This window comes from Neoarius graeffei, chromosome 9, assembly GCF_027579695.1.
Source record: "Neoarius graeffei isolate fNeoGra1 chromosome 9, fNeoGra1.pri, whole genome shotgun sequence".
NCBI classification, from domain to species: Eukaryota; Metazoa; Chordata; class Actinopteri; order Siluriformes; family Ariidae; genus Neoarius; species Neoarius graeffei.
In genome coordinates, this window is record NC_083577.1 from 23,254,736 (window position 1) to 23,278,110 (window position 23,375).

A 23,375-nucleotide genomic window follows, 5' to 3' on the forward strand; every position below is an offset into this window, starting at 1 on the left:
ATTGATACCATTTTTCAGAATGAGCATGAGGATATTTATTAATCAGGGACATCATGGAACATGTTATTTAGTTCTCTTTAGATCCCCCCCTCCCCCCAGTTTAAATGGTGGGTATGAAAAAGTACACACATGCATGTTTATCCAGGCTTATTGTTTATCATATTAATGTGTTTATTTTAAATGACGTGCATTACTAGCTCCATAATTTAACTTGGATCAAGTACAACTTGGATTTTACACATTATGTTTTACTTTGGAAAATCACTTCCATATAGCTGTAAATAAAGTACATTTCAAGGACCTAAAATGACTGATCATCAAAAAGAACATACTGATTTTTTTTCTGGTATTAATGCATCCCTAATGTCATTGGTAATTGGTGAATGGTGGTCCATTATAATGAAAAACCCATCATAATCTCAAGTACTTCATTACACACACCACACCTGGCAGTGAAGGTTATCATAAATCAAGGAATTTGCATTTCCAAGGCTTTGATCCGGCAACCAGGACTTGCTGGCGTTGAGTTCCTCGCTTCTTTTACCTGGATCAAACTCAGAAACCATCTCCTGCTGTGTCTTCATCATTGCTTCTCCTCTCTCTGAGGTGTGTTGTGCTGAGAGACCGAATCTGAACATTGGTGATGATAATGAGGTGGTAATTAGTCTTGTAACCGCTGCCAAAATGCAGATGGTGTCACAATCTGTATTCTTGCCTGGAGTATTTGCAGATAGGTGTGTTTCTGTGTTGGAGGTGAAGGTGTGAGTATGCTATTTTCTCCTCAAAGTCACTCACTCAAAGCGCTCATAGTTCCTGGTTTGTCTTACTCGTGGTACCATGTCAATTAACAACCTGTGGCAAAAACAACAGCATTCACTATTCAGCCTATTCACCCCTTATTGGCTTACAGCATTCTACCTCATTATGTTAAAATATGCCAAATTAAAAATTTTGTTTACTCAAACAAATAGCTCTAAATTCCTGCATGAGCTTCAAAAAAAAATTAAAGCAATTACTTTATTCCATAAGCTAGGATGATGAGGCCTATTAGAATCCCAGTGGTGCCATCCAGAAACCACACAGTGGGCTCATGGTGAAATACCTCAGCGCTGATTAGGATGGAGAAGCCCATGATGCCTCCAACCAAGGAGTTAAAACCTACAGAAATTGAAAATACAAGATGCTTTGTTACTAAAATTTATAGTATGGTCCAAAAGTCTAACCAAGTCAAAAGTGCAAACTCTGCCAAATATTTCATAAATGTGTGTGTGTGTGTGTGTATGTATGTGTGTATCTCATCTCATCTCATTATCTCTAGCCACTTTATCCTGTCCTACAGGGTCGCAGGCAAGCTGGAGCCTATCCCAGCTGACTACGGGCGAAAGGCGGGGTACACCCTGGACAAGTCGCCAGGTCATCACAGGGCTGACACATAGACACAGACAACCATTCACACTCACATTCACACCTACGGTCAATTTAGAGTCACCAGTTAACCTAACCTGCATGTCTTTGGACTGTGGGGGAAACCGGAGCACCCGGAGAAAACCCACGCGGACACAGGGAGAACATGCAAACTCCGCACAGAAAGGCCCTCGCTGGCCACGGGGCTCGAACCCGGACCTTCTTGCTGTGAGGCGACAGCGCTAACCACTACACCACCGTGCCGCCTATATATATATATATATATATATATATATATATATATATATATAAATATAAAAGTTATTTAATTACATATATATCTTACATTTCATTAAAATACATTTATCTCCTAACACAGAGTAACAATTGTTATGGCGTTATAATTAAAAAAAAAAATGGAACTGTGCCATTAGCCAAGCTTCCAGTACTGAAAGTTACATTTGATACTCAGGATCAGGACTAGGCATGCTATTTGGTGCTGGTTGGTTTAAAATATCACATCATACATTGTCTCATCTCATCTCATCTCATCTCATTATCTCTAGCCGCTTTATCCTTTCTACAGGGTCGCAGGCAAGCTGGAGCCTATCCCAGCTGACTACGGGCGAAAGGCGGGGTACACCCTGGACAAGTCGCCAGGTCATCACAGGGCTGACACATAGACACAGACAACCATTCACACTCACATTCACACCTACGGTCAATTTAGAGTCACCAGTTAACCTAACCTGCATGTCTTTGGACTGTGGGGGAAACCGGAGCACCCGGAGGAAACCCACGCGGACACGGGGAGAACATGCAAACTCCACACAGAAAGGCCCTCGCCGGCCCCGGGGCTCGAACCCAGGACCTTCTTGCTGTGAGGCGACAGCGCTAACCACTACACCACCGTGCCGCCCCATCATACATTGTGTAACACCATTTTAAAAACAGTATTGTGCCATGAAGCTCTAACAAACAGCAATACAGAATTGCAGCTAGTGACAGCCCTCTGATTTTATGTGAATAGTCTGCCACTGCAGACCAAAGCCCATGGGCTTAGCAAGGCTGCGGTATCCAAATCTTTGCATGCAATCACAAGAGCACAATGGTACATGAAATTTGCATGAATGCACTATACATGAAGAAACATAACATTTCCATACAATAAAGGCATGAAGCCAAGATCAATTTTCATGTCATTGGAAACATTCTTGGTGCAGTGGATGGTATACTCCATCCATCCATTATCTACTGTATACCTCTTATCCATCAGGGTTGCAGGGGAAGTTGGAGCCACACCCAGCTGATTTCAGGCAAGAAGGGTACACTCTGGGCAGATTGCCAGTCTTTCACAGGGCTAACACAGAGATTAACAACCATTCACACTCATAGGCAATTTAGAGTAGCCAGTTGACCTAATCTGCATGTCTCTGGACCATGGGAGGAAACCATAGCAAACCCACACAGGCACGGGGAGAACATGTGAACTCCACACAGGGCCACAAGGTTTAAACCCAGAACCTTCTTTTTATGAGGTTACAGTGCTAACCACTGCACCACCATGCCACCCTGGATAGTGCACTGATCACTATAAATACTCCCAACCTCTTGAGCCCTTTGTACTTCTGCCATAAAGGTTTCTCAATATTGAATGCACTAATCATACATCTGCAACAACCAAGGCCTCTTTACAGACATTGTGACAAGTGGTCTGGGAATACAAATGACTCCTTCATCTGGGCCAACTGGAAGGCCTGGTAAATGGTCACACCACCAGGAAAATATGTTTGGCCAAGTGAGGTCAGTTGGAGCTGGAGCTGCTCGTTCTCTACTTACTTTCTTTCTCAAGATACCCACAGGTATTTCATGGTGTAGCCTGCTCAAGTGGAGCCCTTTGATTGGGCTCTGCATAGGAAGGCCCAGGAGATGGCCCAGGACTGGTGCAGGGGGACGGATGATCAGGGAAAGCAGATTTTGGTGGGGTAGATGGATACTCATTTGAGCACACATCTATGCCTCCAGAGATTTCTTCAGTTTTTGTTGTTCCTAGTATCCCTTTGGGTGGCACGGTGGTGCAGTTAGTTAGCACTTTCGCCTCACAGCAAGAAGGTTCTGGGTTTGAGCTCAGTGGCCGAAGGGGGCCTTTCTGTGTGGAGTCTGTATGTTCTCCCTGTGTCTGTGTGGGTTTCCTCTGGGTGCTCCAGTTTCCCTCACAGTCCAACGACATATGGTTAGGTTAACTGGCTACTCTAAAGTGTGTGTGAATGATTGAGAGGAGAAAACCTCTATAGTAATCCAGTAGAAGGCAATGGGAAACCACTACTGTAATGTTCCTTAGACACTTTGATAGCTGAAGCCATCAGAGTGGCCACGTCACTGTAGTGATATGCCAAAATGGATACACTGTGCATACTGCCTACTTTATTCATCAAAGAAGCTCTGAAACAGTGAGACTGACTCTTTTTGATCACTTTTTGAAGAGCCTTTTTTCTTTCAGATGTCAGATGTTTCATTTTTTTGTATTTCATGTCCTAATATCTGCTTCATGAATGTCCTTGAGAAAGATATGCACTTTTCAATACCACAAGTCCTTTTATTACTACATCAAATATGATCCAAGCTTTAATTAGGACCATCACACATGACTATATTTCTTGTAGGAAAATAGCTTTCAGACCACTTCTCTTCCTGAGTAGTGTAACAGAAAGACAATTATCCTGTCATCTGGAGATTGTAAGTTTGAATCCTAATGACGCAGCCATCCATGGTCAAAGCAAAGGGAACAAAATTGGTCATGCTCTCAAGGTAGTAGGGATGGCATAGATTCTCTCTGCTGTCAATCACAGAGACTCTAGTTAATCTGTGAGCTAAAGTATGCAGAAGAGGGTAGATAGCACTTTGCTCTGAGTGTGTTATGCTGCCCTGTAATGGAGCATGAATGACAGTGTGAAAAAATCTGATTGCTGGCTTCATGTCTTTCAGAGAAAGCACATGTTAGCTTTCACTTTCCCTGGTTGGTTGCTGTGTGATAGGTGAGGGATGGATGGGAGTTAGGAACTGGCAAACTGGGAAGAAAAATTGTGAAAAAAAAACAGAGTTGTTTGGGGTTTGCCTGAAATTTGTTGAATGTATTATTAAATTTGTGCTATACTTGATTCCTGACAGAGCTATGCTCACCTAGAGAAGACAGGTAGCACTGTGAAAGTCATGTTCTTTGACTTCTCAAGTTGGTGTTTTCAACACCAACCCATGCTGCTGGGTAATCAGCAGGATTAGAAGTACAGTGCACGAGCTTCACTGATAGCTTGTTCACTTGTGAACTGGCTTCTATAACTGTCTGCTATATGGTCAAAAAGTGCAAACGTGTAACCAGGAAATTCATTATAGTTTGTTTGTTGAAGTTATCAACTGTTCACTCTTGGAGCCTTGAGTTCAAAACTCCAATCAGCATCCAGGGTGAGAACACTGAGACACTGGGTAAAAAGTTGGGACTGAAAGTAATCATGTACAGCCTCTACAAGAAATACCAAAGCCAATCTATATTCTGCAGAAGCTGAGGTCCTTTGATGTACATGGAAACCCGTTGTGAACATTCTGTTGTTTCGACTGCTATCTTTCTACAGTTGTGTGCTGGAGCAGGAGCATCACAGGAAAGGCCACTAACATACTCAGTAAGGTCATTAAGAGAGCTGGCTCAGATTTAGGGTTCACACTGAACACAGTGGAAACGGTGGTGGAGAGCGGAGTTCTGGTCAAGCTCTCAGAAATCATATGACCACTCCCACCCTCTCCATAAGACAATCAATGTGTTGCAATTAGTGTTGTAGTCAAGACCACTTAAACTGAGACCAAGTCATGACCAAGACCAGAGTGTATCGAGACAAGACAAGACCAAGACTTTGAGGGATTGAGACCAAGTCAAGACTATGACCAAGACGGTGAGACCGATTCAAGACCAGGACCAGACCAGTGGGTGTGAAGGGGGCTGGGTAGGGGTGACAATCCTTAAAAGTAATGAAAATTTCAAATGAGTAATGAGTCATGTTATTGGTTGCATTCGGCACAGGAAATTTTACATCAAATCAAAGTAAATATGTTAACAAGTCATACATGTCAACCTATACGGAATGTCCGTATTTTATATGGATTTGATTCAATAAACATAGTATACGGGCATACAAATAAAGTTATACGGTTTCTTTAAAAAAACTTCAATATTTCTTTAGAGCTATAATAAATTCCCATGATGATAAAAGAGCGCATATCATTTACAAACGTACTGTACACCACAGAAAGCACAAACAGCCAGTAAAGACTCTTATGAAATCGTGCGTTATCTTGTGGTAGCGAGACTTCATTCCACTTTTGATCATGCGCACACTGCATTGCGAGAATCCCGTCAACCATGAAGTAACATTTTGTTTGAAACGCGTATTTCCACCTGAGCGACTTTCACTAGCGACTGAAAAGATTCTGAACGGGCACTCCGGCAAGATCAACACAGACACTTGCTGTGACATGCAGCCTCGTGAGGTATTGGTGCAGAGTGCTAAAAAAAGCTGTCATGGAGTACAATTCAGAACATTAGAGTGACACTTTGTGTTTTTGTCGAACATTGGAGCTTTGTATTCATTCTGAAGGTTTATTGTTATTAATATTGAATAAAAAGTAACTTGGATATATCATTGTTAATTATCATTCAAATTTTAGGTAAATTATTTTAATTTGCATCTTATACGGATTTTATAAGGGAAATACGGATTTTGGAGGTTGGTTATACAGGTTTGATTGACCAAAGGTTGACATGTATGACAAGTAAATCAGACAACACACAGACAATTTAGTGAAATCCCCACAGTTGTGGTCTTGACTGGTCTTGAAATAAAATCCTGAGTCTCGATGTCCAAGACTGAGACAAGACTGAGTAAAAATGCAGTTCATTCCAAGACGAGACTGAGGCCTTTAAAAAGTGGTCTTGAGACCGGTCTCGAGTACTATAACACTAGTTGCAATGCACACTGAACAGCAAGCCATTCTTCCTTCAGAGCAGGAGCATTTTTGCAGAACCATTCTCCTTGCAGCCATCAAACTATACAACAACACCATCCATCCACCTGTACGTAATTCTTGGACTGTCAATAATATCCTACAATCACAAAAACACACTTTACAAACCTTTTTACCCTATTTACCAGACATTCAGTGTTGTTCAGGTACTACTGTACATCAATATATAGTGTAGTATGTGTATGTATTCACACACTTTTTTTTAAATTTCGACTCGTTACAGTATGTTGCCTTATTTGTATGTTGGTGTAAAATTCCACATCTAGGATTGACAATCTCATTTTAGGAAGAAAGAATGGGAACAAATTATGGAGGTTATAACTTGAGTGTCATTATAACCATAACCACTGGTGATTTGTTTGACCCCAGTACCATAAAGCAACCTTTGCCGATTATTTTCTATTCATCATACAAAATCCCAACAAGCCCTTTATCTGGCATAAGTAAGACATTCATATACTTCATGTTATGCATCCTGAATCTTGTAGGCCATCAGGTCTGAAAACAGTTTATTTTAAGGACAGGCATTCGGGTTAATTAAGGTCTTGTTTAATTCAATAAATCCAAATTAGACACTTGTAAATGGTTTCTTCACTATGAACTAGACTTTTGTTCATAAACATTTGTATTGGTTCATTAGTTGGGGGGCGTTATGTGAAAAAGACTATTACTATTACTTGGGATAATTTATAAAATGCCCTCAATATGCAGCTTATTGAGCATGGTTTAATAATCTAAATTCACATCTTAATGCATAACTGGCAACATGTTACACCTCAAAATCCCAGATGGTGTGAAGTGACTCCAGTATTCTAAATGCACGAATACTATTAGTATGTGTCCTGCATTCTCACATTCATATGCAATTGATACTTTAAAAACGTGTGCTTTTTAGCTTCTAATTAGTGATACTGTACCTACACTCACTGGACACTTTAATAGGAACTTGTTCTTGATTCTAAGAGTCCTCTTTTTGGCTGGCAGGAGTGGAACCGAATGTGGCCTTCTGCTGTGGCATGCTGCGATGCTTTTCTGCTCACCACAGATGTAAAGAGTGAGTACGGTATAGGAGTTGCTATATCCTTCCTTGCAGCTTGAACCAATCTGTCCATTGACCTCTCCTATCAACAAGGTGTTCGTTTCCACCCACAGAACTGTCAGTCACTCAGTCAATGGTTTTTTTTGTTTTTCATACCATTCTTTGTAAACTCTAGAGACTGTTGTGTGTAAAAACCCCAGGAGATCAGCAGTTTCTGAAATATTCAAACCAGTCCATCTGGCTCAAACTTTGAGATCACAATTTTTCCCATTCTGATGTTTGAAGTGAACATTAACTGAAGCTCTTGATTTGTATTTGCATGATTTGATGCACTGTGCTGCTATCAAGGGATTGGCTGATTAGAGAACTGCATAAAACAGCAGGTGGATGTATGGGTGTTCCTAATAAAGTGGCTGGTGAGTGTAAATCTCAGTTTTAGGACATACTGTTAAACACATATTTTTGTATTAATGACTTATTCAACTAAAAGTCTAATTTATTGATATTAAACCATTTGCAAGTGTCTAATTTAGCATTACTGAATTAAAAAAAGACCTTCATTTACCTCAAATACATGATCCTTAAAATAAAGTGTCATGATTTCAACCTTTGCAGTGGTGCTTGAAAGTTTGTGAACTCTTTAGAATTTTCTATATTCCTGCATAAATATGACCGGAAACATCAGATTTTCACACAAGTCCTAAAAGTAGATAAAGAGAACCCAGTTAAACAAATGAGACAAAAATATTACACTCGATCATTTATTTATTGAGGAAAATGATCCAATATTACATATCTGTGAGTGGCAAAAGTATGTGAACCTCTAGGATTAACAGTTAATTTGAAGGTGAAATTAGAGTCAGGTGTTTTCAATCAATGGGATGACAATCAGGTGTGAGTGGGCACCCTGTTTTATTTAAAGAACAGGGATCTATCAAAGTCTGATCTTCACAACACATGTTTGTGGAAGTGTATCATGGCACGGACAAAGGAGATTTCTGAGGACCTCAGAAAAAGCATTGTTGAAGCTCATCAGGCTAGAAAAGGTTACAAAACCATCTCTAAAGAGTTTGGACTCCACCAATCCACAGTCAGACAGATTGTGTACAAATGGAGGAAATTCAGGACCATTGTCACCCTCCCCAGTAGTGGTCGAGCAATAAAGATCACTCCAAGGGCAAGGCGTGTAATACTTGGTGAGGTCACAAAGGACCCCAGGGTAACTTCTGAGCAACCGAAGGCCTCTCTCACATTGACTAATGTTAATGTTCATGAGTCCACCATCAGGAGAACACTGAACAACAATGGTGTGCATGGCAGGGTTGCAAGGAGAAAGCCACTGCTCTCGAAAAAGAACATTGCTGCTCGTCTGCAGTTTGCTAAAGATCAATTGGACAAGCCAGAAGGCTATTGGAAAAATGTTTTGTGGACAGATGAGACCAAAATAGAACTTTTTGGTTTAAATGAGAAGCATTATGTTTGGAGAAAGGAGAATACTGCATTCCAGCATAAGAACCTTGTCCCATCTGTGAAACATGGTGGTGGTAGTATCATGGTTTGGGCCTGTTTTACTGCATCTGGGCCAGGATGGCTTGCCATCATTGATGGAACGATGAATCCTGAATTATTCCAGTGGATTCTAAAGGAAAATGTCAGGACATCTGTCCATGAACTGAATCTCAAGAGAAGGTGGGTCATGCAGCAAGACAACGACCCTAAGCACACAAATTGTTCTACCAAAGAATGGTTAAAGAAGAATAAAGTTAATGTTTTGGAATGGCCAAGTCAAAGTCTTGATCTTAATCCAATCGAAATGTTGTGGAAGGACCTGAAGCGAGCAGTTCATGTGAGGAAACCCACCAACATCCCAGAGTTGAAGCTGTTCTGTACGGAGGAATGGGCTAAAATTCCTCCAGGCCGGTGTGCAGGACTGATCAACAGTTACCGCAAACGTTTAGTTGCAGTTATTGCTGCACGAGGGGGATCACACTAGATACTGAAAGCAAATGTTCACTTACTTTTGCCACTCACAGATATGTAGTATTGGATCATTTTCCTCAATAAATAAATGACCAAGTATAATATTTTTGTCTCATTTGTTTAACTGGGGTCTCTTTATCTACTTTTAGGACTTGTGTGAAAATCTGATGATGTTTTAGGTCATATTTATGCAGAAATATAGAAAATTCTAAAGGGTTCACAAACTTTCAAGCACCACTGTATTAGGTTAACTACTCATTTCCAGATCTGGGTACTTGATAGTTTGAGGGAAGTCTAGAATCAGTAGTGGAGTGAGGGTGTCAGAACAGAGAGGGTGATAATTTTCGAGGGTACAGCTAAGTGTGAGCTTGGGGTTGTTGGGGAAGAAGTTTGTTAGAGACACAACCAATGCAGTCAAAAATTTCTTTGCTCTTGTGTGTTTGAGTGCTGAAGTTGTAGTTAATTTTTTATCAACAGTACAGACACATCAATCAATATTTGTTACATATGAATTAATTCTTAGAAAAGACTAGTTTTCATATCTTTGAATTTAATTAGGTAAGTAATACCCTGCGATAGATTGGCAACCTGAGCCATGGTGTACCCCGCCTCTCGCATAATTTCAGCTGGGATTGGCTCTAGGTTCTCCTATGACCCTGACAGACAACTGGTATAGATAATGGATGGATGGATGGTTAATTAGAAAAATTAACTTAAACTTGATATATAGTAAATTAGAACCAAATCTCCACCATCCTATGCATTTTGACCAAATAATTAAAAAAAAAAAGACAGTTCAGCTGAAAGTGTGTAGCCAACAAAGCAGGTTAAAATGGTTTCAGACTGGTATCAGTTGGATACCGATCAATTATTTCTAAGCAACCAGTGCTAATTACAATGTTTATTGTTAACCTTTATTTAAATTGTCCTTAAAGCGGCTGACTCACCCTTCCCAGAATCCAGTTTGTTGTTTTTCTTTTGAAATCATGTGACCACTACTCCGTTAGCTTTCTGTGGACCAAAATCTCTGCAAATTCACGATTAGTGATCCCTTCAAAATCCATCTCCAACTTTTTCTTCATCGACATGTCATATATGGAAGTTTTGAACAGAACACCCCCGATATTTTCTTTCCTTCACAGCCGCTCGTGAGACGGCCAAGGCCAGTTCTGGTTCCTTACAGTGAACTAACCTTATGAAAACAGAACGGATTGGTCAAAAGAATTTAAAATATGACTACTTTGACAAAATATCTTCATTTTCACATTATAGTTTATGCTCTATGGCTTAGGATGTCGTTGGATTGTCGCAGATTGTGTGTGAAACAGTGGGATATCCATGGATGTGAAAATGGTGACTTGCTCCTTTGGCACAGATGTTTCTGGGAAGGGTGAGCCAGCTCCTTTAAACCAGTGTTGTCATCTTATCAGACATATCAAGCTGACATGTTGGAGCACAGCAACTGCTTCTCGGCAGCACCATTGGCAATAAAGTATCTCTGCTACACCAAAGCAGCTATTTGTCCATAGAATTCAAAGAACATGGTCATGTCATCAGTTTCATAAACTGAAGAAGGTGATAACCAAGTGGGCTTTTATTGTTCAAAATGATATCCTAGAATACTTATTAAGTTCTGATCATATCAATTTAAGAGCATCAAGATGAAAATAACCGCTAAACATAAAATAAAATGGTGTATTATACTCGCTTTCTTATTTACATTATTGCATATACATAAACATCTCCCACCAGGAAGATCCCCGTACATGGGGAAATGCCTTTACGCTTCTATTTACTAGTGCATCTCAAAATATTGGAATATTGTTAAAATGTTCTTTTTGCATAATTTAATTCAAAAAGGTAAACTTTCATATATTCTATATTCATTCCATATAGAGTGAAATATTTCAAGGCTTTTGTTTTGTTTTAATTTTGATGATTATGGCTAATAGCTCCTGAAAATCAGAAATCCAGTATCTCAAAATATTAGAATATTTCATTTCGAGTTTGAGGAAAACAGTATAAATACCATGTATCTCTTGGTCTAGTTCAGTACATGCAACCACAATCATGGGGAAGACTGCTGACTTGACAGTTGTCCAGAAGACGATCATCAGCACCCTCTACAAGGAGGGTAAGCCACAGAAGGTCATTGCTGAAAAGGCTGGCTGGAAAAGGTGCACAAGCAACAGGGATGACCACAGTCTTGAGAGGATTGTCAAGAAAAGTCGATTCAAGAACTTGGGAGAGCTCCACAAGGAGTGGATTGAGGCTGGTGTCAGTCCATCAAGAGCCACCATGCACAGACATCTTCAGGAAAGGGGCTACAACTGTTCCATTCCTAATATGAAGCCACTCCTGAACCAGAGACAACATCAGAAATGTCTCACCTGGGCTAAGGAGAGAAAGAACTGGATTGTTGCTCAGTGGTCCAAAGTCCTCTTTTTAGATGAAAGTAAATTTTGCATTCCATTTGGAAATCAAGGCCCTTGAGTCTGGAGGAAGAGTGGAGAGGCACAGAATCCAAGGGGTTTGAAGTCCAGTGTGAAGTTTCCGCAGTCTGTGATGATTTGGGGTGCCATGTCATCTGCTGGTGTTGGTCCACTGTGTTTTATCAAGTCTACTGAGCAACAGTCCAGTTCTTTCTCTCCTTAGCCCAGGTAAGACACTTCTGACATTGTCTCTGGTTCAGGAGTGGCTTGATATTAGGAATGTGACAGTTGTACTGGTAGTCCCTTTCCTGAAGATGTCTATGCGTGGTGGCTCTTGATGCACTGACACCAGCCTCAGTCCACTCCTTCTAAAGCTCCCCCAAGTTCCTGAATTGACTTTTCTTGACAATCCTCTCAAGTCTGTGGTCATCCCTGTTGTTTGTGCACCTTTTCCAGCCAACCTTTTCAATAATGACCTTCTGTGGCTTACCCTCCTTGTGGAGGGTGTCGATGATCAACATCTGGACAACTGTCAAGTCAGCAGTCTTCCCCATGATTGTGGTTGGGTGTACTGAACTAGACCGAAAGATACACGGTATTTATACTGTTTTACTCAAACTCGAAATGAAATATTCTAATTATTTGAGATACTGAATTTCTGATTTTCATGAGCTGTAAGCCATAATAATCAAAATTAAAACAAAAATGCCTTGAAATATTTCACTTTACATGTAATGAATAGAAAATATATGAAAGTTTACCTTTTTGAATTAAATTTTGAAAAAAAAAACTTTTTCACAATATTTCAATATTTTGATATGCACTAGTATATTGATATTTTGATATTGGTAATACATAGAATGAATATGAAGTACAAAATTAAAATATCCAGTGTTGTTGTAGTAGAATAAAGAAAAACATGCTTAGATTGATGGGCTATCCTTTGCTAATTAGTGAGCAGAATCTGAGGGTTTAGGGCTACAGTTTATCTTTTGTGTGTTTGTGTGTGTTTGTACCTACCATCAGTGATCAGAGCTCTGCTGGTCAACACCCTTCCCAGCATGAATTTGGCAATGGCCAGAATGACACACAGTATCCCACTCACAATCGATACACTGAAGAGGAAATCATCCTAAAAGTAAAAAATATATATTAATTCATTGATATATGTAGTCTTTTACTGGCTCCTATGTAGCACTAAAACAATGTATAAGTGTACATGATTGAGGTCCGTCACAATATCTACAGTATATCAGTTCCTCCAGTATATTAATGTGATGTGTGATGTGTGATGGCTAATGGATTTTCATCTTAAAGTTTCTACACCACATGATCTTTCATGCTTTACTTCACATATTAACTTTCCCTGCTCTAACACACTCATTTAACCTCATGAAGAGATTAGTGGATGAACGAGCTGCATCAGGTTTTGGAGAAGATACAGAAGGAACCAAAGGCGTGGACAGAAACCCAACATGGCTGAGAAGAGCTGACAAACACTGTCTTCTGGAAATGCTTTGTGTTCGCTCTGTTAGCAGTAAATCCAAAAAGGTGAAAGCAACTCGTTATTCATGAGCTCAATAATCATTAACTTCATGACTAGCCCTAAATTGCCTCCATCCCAAATTTTTTTGGAATGTGTTTCAGGTCTGAAATGCAGGAATAAATGTATATTAACAAATGAAATAAGTTGACGAGACAAAACATGAAATATCTTGGGTTCATTATGTCTGCAATGAAATACAAGTCAAAGTAAATTTAGAAATCATTGCTTTCTGTTTTTATTTGAATTTTCCATACCGTATTAACTTTTTCTGATTTGGGGTTGTATGTATGATGTGTATCAACTGCTATTTCAGATGATAAAGTTAACATTCAATGTTGGGTCATTCAATGCACGTATTCTTATGGAGCTGCACTTGTGGTCTAAGCAATGAATGTCAATCACTCAGTACGTTTACATGATGTTAGAAAAAAAATCACATTATTGTGTTAGTCTGACTAAAACTGGACTTTTAAAATACATGTAAGCATGTTAGTCTGACTAAAATCAGACCAAAACAAATTTATCAAATGCCGCTTTTCCACTACCAACGCGGCTGAGTTGGGCTGAGCCGTGCCGTGCTGAGTTGGGCTGAGTCGAGCTGAGTGGGGCTGTTGGAGTTGCATTTCGACTACAACCGCACTGAACCGTGCTGGCTGGAAGTGGGTGGACACATTGGGTGGAGTTAGCGAAAGTGGGTGGACGTCACGTGATGTCGTTAGGCGGCGCAAACAGTGACATCAGTGATCTTTTAAGCGGTAGTCTCACGACTCGGATAGTAAACAATAAACATGGAGTCGTTAGTGTTGCTGGTCTTGGTGCTGTGGCTTGTTGTCACCGACAACGCCAACAGATACTGGCAAGACCGTATAGATGAGGCGAGGCGCATAAGGCTTCAGAAATTCTCGTAATTCGTAATTCTTCTTCTTCCGGGTTTACGGTGTTTACAGATCCCAGCGTGCTCGCGGGGCGTGTGTGGGCATGTGAGGACACTCCTCCTCACCAATCAGTGCACAGGGGAGTGTCTGCTCACGCCCCTAGCCCAACTCGGCTCAGTTTGGCTTGCTTCAGCCCTACTCCAAAACCGTGCGAGTTTTGGGGGCTGAGCAGGGCTGAAGCGAGCTGAGTCATGCTGCTCTAAGGTAGTCGAAACACGAGCCGTGTCGGGCTGAAGTGAGCTGAAGCAAGCTGAAGTGAGCTGAAAAAGGGTAGTGGAAAAGGGCCAAAAGTCAGACTAACACATCCAAATAATGTGGTTGGGAGTTGAATTACTCCTACATGTATATGTTCAATTGGACCCAAACTGCCCTTGGCACTCTGCACATGCTCCACAGTTCCAGCCCTAGGCTTTGACCTTGAAGTAACAGAAGAAGCCAGGACACAGGAGAAGAAGAAGCCAACAGAGAACAACCATCTGTCAACAACATGGCAAAATCCAGACCCGTTCATTTTTGGACTGATGAAGAAACAGAGTTCATGCTGTGTCAGCTGAAAGAATTAAATATTTTGAAATACAGGGATGGTCAAAAAACACAGAATGGCGACCTGTTTAAAAAAGTGGTGGAACAGCTGGATTTAAAAGGATGCCCAAGCAAATCCGTGTTCGGTGGAGGCACTTAAAATAGGCCTACTACAGTGCCAGGAAAAACAACCAAACAAGTGGCCACAATCCAGTTTCTTGCCCATACTCCGAGAAATTGGAGGAGCTGCTTGGATGCTGACCATTGTTCCAAGCTGTAGAGCATGGTGTGGACATTGGGTTCAGTCCTTCCATCTCAGGTGAGTTACTATAACATTACCTTAAAACTAACTTAATATGTTGTAGTCTGGTGCATGAATGTGGAGAAATCGACAAACATTTGCCATATCCATACACCATTTGGTGATTAATGTTCTTATATTGTTTCTTTGGCTTCTGAATATTTGGTTTTACATATTGGATGTTGCATTTGTCTCCATTTCCTGCCAGATTAGTCAGCTAGAGAGGAAATAGAGACAGATTGAAAGCTGAAAATGCTGCCTTTGATAAATCATTGGTGCTGCAGAGAAATTTTATATATATAATATATATATATATATATATATATATATATATATATATATATATATATATATATATATATACACACACACACACACACACACACACACACAATTCAAAAAAAGTTGGGACGCTGTGTAAACTGTAAATAAAAACAGAATGTGATAATTTCCAAATCATGGAAACCCTATATTTCATTGAAAATAGTACAAAGACAACATATCAAATGTTGAAACTGAGAAATGATATTTGTTTTTTTTTTAATATATCCTCATTTTGATGTCAGTAAGACATTTCAAAAAAGTTGGGACAGAGGCATGTTTACCACTGTGTTGCATCACCTCTACTTTTAACAACACTCTGTAAACATTTGGGAACTGAGGAGACAAATTCCTATAGTTTTGAAAGAGAAATGTTGTCCTATTCTTGCCTGATATACAATTTCAGTTGCTCAACAGTTTGGTGTCTCCTTTGTCGCATTTTGCGCTTCATAATGTGCCAAATGTTTTCAAGGCGAGACAGGTCTGGACTGCAGTCAGGCCAGTTTAGCACCCAGACTCTTTTATGACAGAACCATGTGATACCAGGCCTCTCTCACATTGGCTAATGTTAATGTTCATGAGTCCACCATCAGGAGAGCACTGAACAACAATTGTGTGCATGGCAGGGTTGCAAGGAGAAAGCCTCTGCTCTCCAAAAAGAACATTGCTGCTCGGATGCAGTTTGCTAAAGATTACATGGTCTAGCCAGAAGGCTACTGGAATAATTCTGTACATAGATGAGACCAAAATAGAGCTTTTTGGTTTAAATGAGAAGCATTATGTTTGGAGAAAGGAAAACACTGCATTCCAGTATAAGAACCTTATCCCATCTGTGAAACATGGTGGTGGTAGTATCATGGTTTGGGCCTGTTTTGCTGCATCTGGGCCAGGACGGCTTGCCATCATTGATGGAACAATGCATTCTGAATTATACCAGCAAATTCTAAAGGAAAATGTCAGGACATCTGTCCATGAACTGAATCTCAAGAGAAAGTGGGTCATGCAGCAAGACAACGACCCTAAGCACACAAGTCGTTCTACCAAAGAATGGTTAAAGAAGAGTAAAGTTATTGTTTTGGAATAGCCAAGTCAAAGTCCTGACCTTAATCCAATTGAAGTGTTGTGGAATGACCTGAAGCAAGCAGTTCATGTGAGGAAACCCACCAACATCCCAGAGTTGAAGCTGTTCTGTACGGAGGAACGGGCTAAAATTCCTCCAAGCCGGTGTGCAGGACTGATCAACAGTTACCGCAAACGTTTAGTTGCAGTTATTGCTGCACAAGGGGGTCACACCAGATACTGAAAGCAAAGGTTCACATACTTTTGCCACTCACAGATATGTAATATTGGATCATTTTTCTCAATAAATAAATGACCAAGTATAATATTTTTGTCTCATTTGTTTAACTGGGTTCTCTTTACCTACTTTTAGGACTTGTGTGAAAATCTGATGATGTTTTAGGTCATATTTATGCAGAAATATAGAAAATTCTAAAGGGTTCACAAACTTTCAAGCACCACTGTATGTGCTGAAAGAAGTTTGGCATTGTCTTGCTGAAAGAAGGAAGGCCTTCCCTGAAAAAGATTTTGTCTGGATGTCAGCATATTGCTCTGAAATGTGTATATATCATTCAGCTTTAATGATGCCTTCCCAGATGTACAAGCTACCCATGTCATGTGCACTAATGCCCCCTCATACCATCACAGATGCTGTCTTTTGAACTGTGCACTGATAACAAGCCAGATGGACCATCTCTTCTTTAGCCTGGAGGACGTGGTGTCCATGATTTCTGAAAATAATTTCTACTTTTGATTCGTCAGAACTCGGGACAATTTTCCACTTCGCCTCAGTCCATCGTAAAAGAGCTAGGCCCAGAGAAGATGGCGGTGTTTCTGGATATTGTTTATATCTGATTTTAACTTGCATTTGTGGATGCAGTAATGAACTCTTTTCACAGACGATGGTTTTCTGAAGTGTTCCTGAGCCCATACAGTGATTTCCACTACAGACATGTGTCTGCTTTTCATGCAGTGTCTCCTGAGGGCCTGAAGATCACAGGCATCCAATATCAGTTTTCAGCCTTGTCTCTTGCATACAGAGATTTCTCCAGATTCTCTGAATCTTTTAATGATATTATGGACCATAGATGATGTGATCCACAAATTCTTTGCAATTTTACATTGAGGAACATTATTCTTAAATTGTTGCACTGTTTGCTCACTCAGTCTTTCACAGAGAAGTGAACCCTTCCCCATCTTTACTTCTGAGAGACTCCGCCTTGCTGGGATGCTCTTTTTATTCCCAATCATGTTACTAACCTGTTGCCAATTACCCAAATTATTATTTTTTTTTAACATTACACAACTTTTTCAGTCTTTTGTTGCCCCTGTCCCAACTTTTCTGAAACATGTGGCTGACATCAAATTCAAAATGAGCACATATTTTCTTTTTAAATCTGTTTCAACATGTGATATATTGTTTTCGTACTATTTTCAATGAAATATAGGGTTTCTATGTTTGGCAAATCTTCACATTCTGTTTTTATTTGTTTTACACAATGTCCCAACTTTTTTTGAACTGGGGGGAGTTGTGTGTGTTTGTGCGTGTATATATATATTATATCTCATCTCATCCCATCTCATTATCCTGTTCTACAGGGTCGCAGGCAAGCTGGAGCCTATCCCAGCTGACTACGGGCGAAAGGCGGGGTACACCCTGGACAAGTCGCCAGGTCATCACAGGGCTGACACATAGACACAGACAACCATTCACACTCACACTCACACCTACGGTCAATTTAGAGTCACCAGTTAACCTAACCTGCATGTCTTTGGACTGTGGGGGAAACCGGAGCACCCAGAGGAAACCCACGCGGACACGGGGAGAACATGCAAACTCCGCACAGAAAGGCCCTCGCCGGCCACAGGGCTCGAACCCGGACCTTCTTGCTGTGAGGTGACAGTGCTAACCACTACACCACCGTGCCGCCATATATATGTATGTGTGTGTGTGTGTGAGACAAAAGAGAAGATATGAAAGAATCCTATCAGTAGCAGTTTGTTTCTGATTCATCCTTAGCATCCATCTTTCTATTCTTTGGCAGCTACCAACTGTTTACCATTTGGTACAGAACCCGGCATTGCTTTCTCGTCTATTATAACTCAATTTATCTCTCACACTGACAAATGCACAAGGACAGCACATTTTCTTCATCCTTCACTTCTATACACGACACCTCCATAAATGTCTATGGGCCAAAAGATGATACAGAACTCACAGATGAGGCTGTTATCACTGTGAATCCTCTGGTGTTGAAGAAAGACAGTACAAGAAGCGCACAACCTTGACGTGATAAAAGCTGATCCGTGGTAAGGAGGAAAAATGATCAGTGTATGTGTTAACATGTGAAAATCTCCATGATTGATGATGATATATACCACTTGAATTGCAATAACACTCATTAAAGATGACTCAACAAAGGTACTTGGTTTACTTCCCCAGCATATCCATCAGAATGTGAAATCACAGACCCTGTGGGAGGAAACCGAGCTGTTTTCTGTCATTGTCTCTCCTGGCTTGAGCGAATGTGTCTACCACCCTCCCACGCAACAGCCAAGAAACCTATTCCACTCCTACATTATTAATCTGCTCTAGGTCATTCCCTGGGCCTGAGTCTTGCCTGGAAGGCTTTCATAGTTGGGTTTGTGGTAAAAAGTACTTTCACTGAACTGAACAAAGGCTTTGCTAAAATGCTCTTTTTTTTTATATCCTTCGATTACAAGTCTGTCATCATGCTTCAGGCTCATTCTTGGACATCTAAGTGTTACCTAAACCAGCCATTTTCCTTTCATTATTATTATTATTATTATTATTATTATACATAATTCAATTCAATTTTAAGCCCTGTGATGACCTGGCGACTTGTCCAGGGTGAACCCCGCCTTTCGCCCGTAGTCAGCTGGGATAGGCTCCAGCTTGCCTGCGACCCTGTAGAACAGGATAAAGCGGCTAGAGATAATGAGATGAGAATTCAATTTTATTCATATACCACTTAGCAATAGACAATGTCACAAAATAGCTTTACAGAAATCTGGATGTATATTGGGGCGGCACGGTGGTGTAGTGGTTAGCGCTGTCACCTCATGGCAAGAAGGTCCGGGTTCGAGCCCCGTGGCCGGCGAGGGCCTTTCTGTGCGGAGTTTGCATGTTCTTCCCGTGTCCGCGTGGGTTTCCTCCGGGTGCTCCGGTTTCCCCCACAGTCCAAAGACATGCAGGTTAGGTTAACTGGTGACTCTAAATTGACTGTAGGTGTGAATGTGAGTGTGAATGGTTGTCTGTGTCTATGTGTCAGCCCTGTGATGACCTGGCGACTTGTCCAGGGTGTACCCCGCCTTTCGCCGGTAGGCAGCTGGGATAGGCTCCAGCTTGCCTGCGACCCTGTAGAACAGGATAAAGCGGCTAGAGATAATGAGATGAGATGAGATGTATGTATGTTGATTTAGATCCATGCAAGTTGTATTCAGTCACTTGCAAGCAAAAGTCATGTTTAGTTCCACTGAATGAAATGGTGGCTGGGCAAACCAATTTGGCTGCCATTATGTAAAGAGCTATTGAAACTGTCTCTGAATATCTTCGCAGTTTAGAGGCCAATGCACAATCAACATACCTTCAGAAAGTTGCTCTTGGCAATGGATAGATCCTTACACGTTAATAAAGAAGGATTTTTCCTACGAATTGGAAAATTATCCATCCGTTGAGCTCCCCGACATGTCAAAGCACTTGGTGCTGCAGACATCGTTTTACACAGACAAACAGATGAAAACCTGGAAGAGCATGGAGGCGTACAACTTTTTGTATGTGGCTGGGCTAAAGATCTGGGGATCAGGACACTACAAGATAAACCCTGTCTTGTTTATACTCAGCTAAGTACCGTAGCATTTGGGGGGTTTTCTATGTGTCTTTGCGATGGTTGCTCGGACACTACAAGTTTTAGTATCAAATGTAAACAAACCACAGCCGCTCAATTCTCAATCCTCCCTGCTCTTCTCTTCCAGGTAAATCATTCACAAAGATCCACAGAAACCCCTTTAAAGACCTGGGGATTGATGAAACAGGATGGAGAAGTTACCAAGGCTCACTGCAACTGCATGGCTAGGGAAGCAGTTTCGTGCTATTAACTCATGAGCTCTGCTTGTGTTTACGTGGATCATCTCGATTATCTTATCTCTCTAGTTCAGTGTAAGAGCCCAATCTACGTCTTCGTCCTTGAAAAGATTGCTCTGACATCCTGATCAATAAAGTGAAAACATGAGTTAATTTACAGTATGGGGAACACGATCAAATACGAAACAAAAACACATCTGAGGACTTAAGCATCTCTTGAACTTCAATGCATCACGAAATAATGGAAAATTGTGAGAAAAGTGATTTGCAAATCCAAATGAAATAGATCAGAGGAATTTACAAACCTTGCACAAAGTGATCACTGCAAACTCAAGTGTTCTTCGACTCGGCTCCCTTCCATCACAGAGAAAGGTTCAAGAGCCACCTTTCTCATTGTCTTTTGGTCTTTTGCTCTTCCACCCTTTATCACTTAATGGGGAACCCGGAAGAAACTTTTTTATCAGTTGCATGGTTTGTTTTATTCAAACAGCCCAAAACAACACAAGTGTAGGGCATTTTAACGAGTAACAAGGTGCCCCAGTGAGAGTAACGCTTTGTGAACAGTGAGCTCAGCTGACCACTACTTCATATCTTATGTATCTAACATGGCGGATATGATGTCGGATGCAGCCCACCTACTGAACAAGCCAGGGGCAACAATGGCAAGGAAAAACTCCCTGAGAAGAAATGAGAAGAAACCTTAAGAGGAAACATGACTCAAAAGGGAAGCCATCATCTTCTGGGTGGCACAAGATAGTGGTATTATACACTCACTGGCCACTTTATTAGGAATGCCCATCCACCTGCTGTTTTATGCAGTTCTCTAATCAGCCAATCCCTTGATTGCAGCACAATGCATAAAATCATGCAGATACAAATCAAGAGCTTCAGTTAATGTTCACGTCAAACATCAGAATGGGAAAAATTGTGATCTCAAAGTGTGACTTTCACTGTGGCATGGGTGTTAGTTTGAGCCAGATGGACTGGTTTGAGTATTTCAGAAACTGCTGATTTCCTGGGGTTTTCACACACAACAGTCTCTAGAGTTTACACAGAATGGTGTGAAAAACAAAAAACACTGAGTGAGTGAGTAATTGAGTGACAGTTCTATGGGAGGAAACAAATGCCTTGTTGATAGGAGAGATCAGAGGAAAATGGCCATATTGGTTTCAGCTGCCAGGAAGGATATAGTAACTCATATAATCACTCTTTACAACCGTGGTGAACAGAAAAGCATCTCAGCATGCATCAGCAGAAGACCACATTGGGTTCCAGTCCTGCAGCCAAGAACAGGAATCTTAGAATCAAGTACAAGTTCCTATTAAAGTGGCCAGTGAGTGTAAATGATGAGTGTCTAGGTGTTGAAGAGTAAAATTAAACAGTACTACATGTGTTGAAAAGATGTTCAGTATTAGCACCATCTTCTTTATGATTACAGCAACAGAAGTTCTGAGGTATAAGTAAAGAGGATCTAGGTCAAGGATGAGTCAGCGGTTTTTGGGAAGTGCAAATACTTTGTATATCCATTTCAGACCATCCAGAGAAGTATAAAAAAGTGTGTCACGAGTGCAGAAAAGGTATCAAGATGAATCCAACAAATCCAGAGGGTGAGAGGAACTATAGCAGGAGAGGTGTATATGGACATCGTAATCAGGTTCCATGAGAAGACTTTGTAGAAAAGGCAGCATGGTGGTGTAGTGGTTAGCATTGTTGCCTCACAGCAAGAAGGTTCTGGGTTCGAGCCCAGCGGCCGGCAGGGTCCTTTCTGTGTGGACTTTGCATGTTCTCCCTGTGTCTGCCTGGGTTTCCTCCGGGTGCTCCGGTTTCCCCCACAGTCCAAAGACATGCAGGTTAGGCTAATTGGTGGCTCTAAATTGACCGTAGGTGTGAATGGTTGTTTGTCTCTATGTGTCAGCCCTGTGATGATTTGGCTACTTGTCCAGGGTGTACCCTGTCTCTTGCCCATAGTCAGCTGAGATAGGCTCCAGCTTGCCCATGACCCTGCACAGGATAAGCGGTTATGGATAATGGATGGATGGACTTTGTAGAAAAAATAAATAAATCTGTCAATTTGATTAATCATCTTGAACAGCCATTCAATAGATTCATTTTGACAGATTTCTCAATACATAACACATTGATTCTTTCGGCCAAACATTCAGTGTTGAATAGAGAGGCATTTTGAGTGAATGAAATGAGAAGAATTGAAGTGGTTGAGGTTGCAGCCATTCTGTAGGACTCTTAATCATGCCAAGCAGCATGCATCAATATCGTTTAATGTGAATGGGCTGTATTGAATAAGAGACCTGGTCATGAACTGCAGTTACATTGCTTTATAATAGCCTTTAAAGGTGCCCTTCCACCAAAAACGTTTAATACTGGCTTTTTTTGAAATACCATAGTTCACTCCGAGTTGCATATGCATGCTGCATGTGAAAATGTAATTCTACTCTCATTCCCTGTATTAGCTTATGAAAGAAAATAGTCAGAAAAACGAGCGAATCTGAAAAAGCCCTACGAACTTACGTCACTTCGAAAATTAGTATTCATGGCCTCGCCCACCTTGGCTTGCGACCGCCCACAGGAAGAAAGTTCGGATTTAAGTGCGAGGAGAGATAGCAGCAGTGTTGCCAGATTGGGCGGTTTTAAGTGCATTTTGAC

At 40.9% G+C, this 23,375-nt stretch overlaps 1 protein-coding gene across 2 annotated transcripts in view; it reads right to left on the reverse strand.

Moving 5' to 3' along the window:
- Positions 1-380: 380 nt before the first annotated feature.
- Positions 381-23,375, reverse strand: part of tmem163a (transmembrane protein 163a) — a 115,414-nt gene continuing 92,419 nt past the window's right edge. For both annotated transcript variants that reach the window (XM_060928625.1, XM_060928626.1), the window contains exons 6-8: positions 12,946-13,057; positions 1,017-1,158; positions 381-852 (exon numbers count right to left, since the gene is read on the reverse strand). In XM_060928625.1, the coding sequence (XP_060784608.1) occupies positions 792-852; positions 1,017-1,158; positions 12,946-13,057 (315 nt within the window). In that variant the 3' untranslated portion in view covers positions 381-791. The remainder of the gene's footprint in view (positions 853-1,016; positions 1,159-12,945; positions 13,058-23,375) is intronic.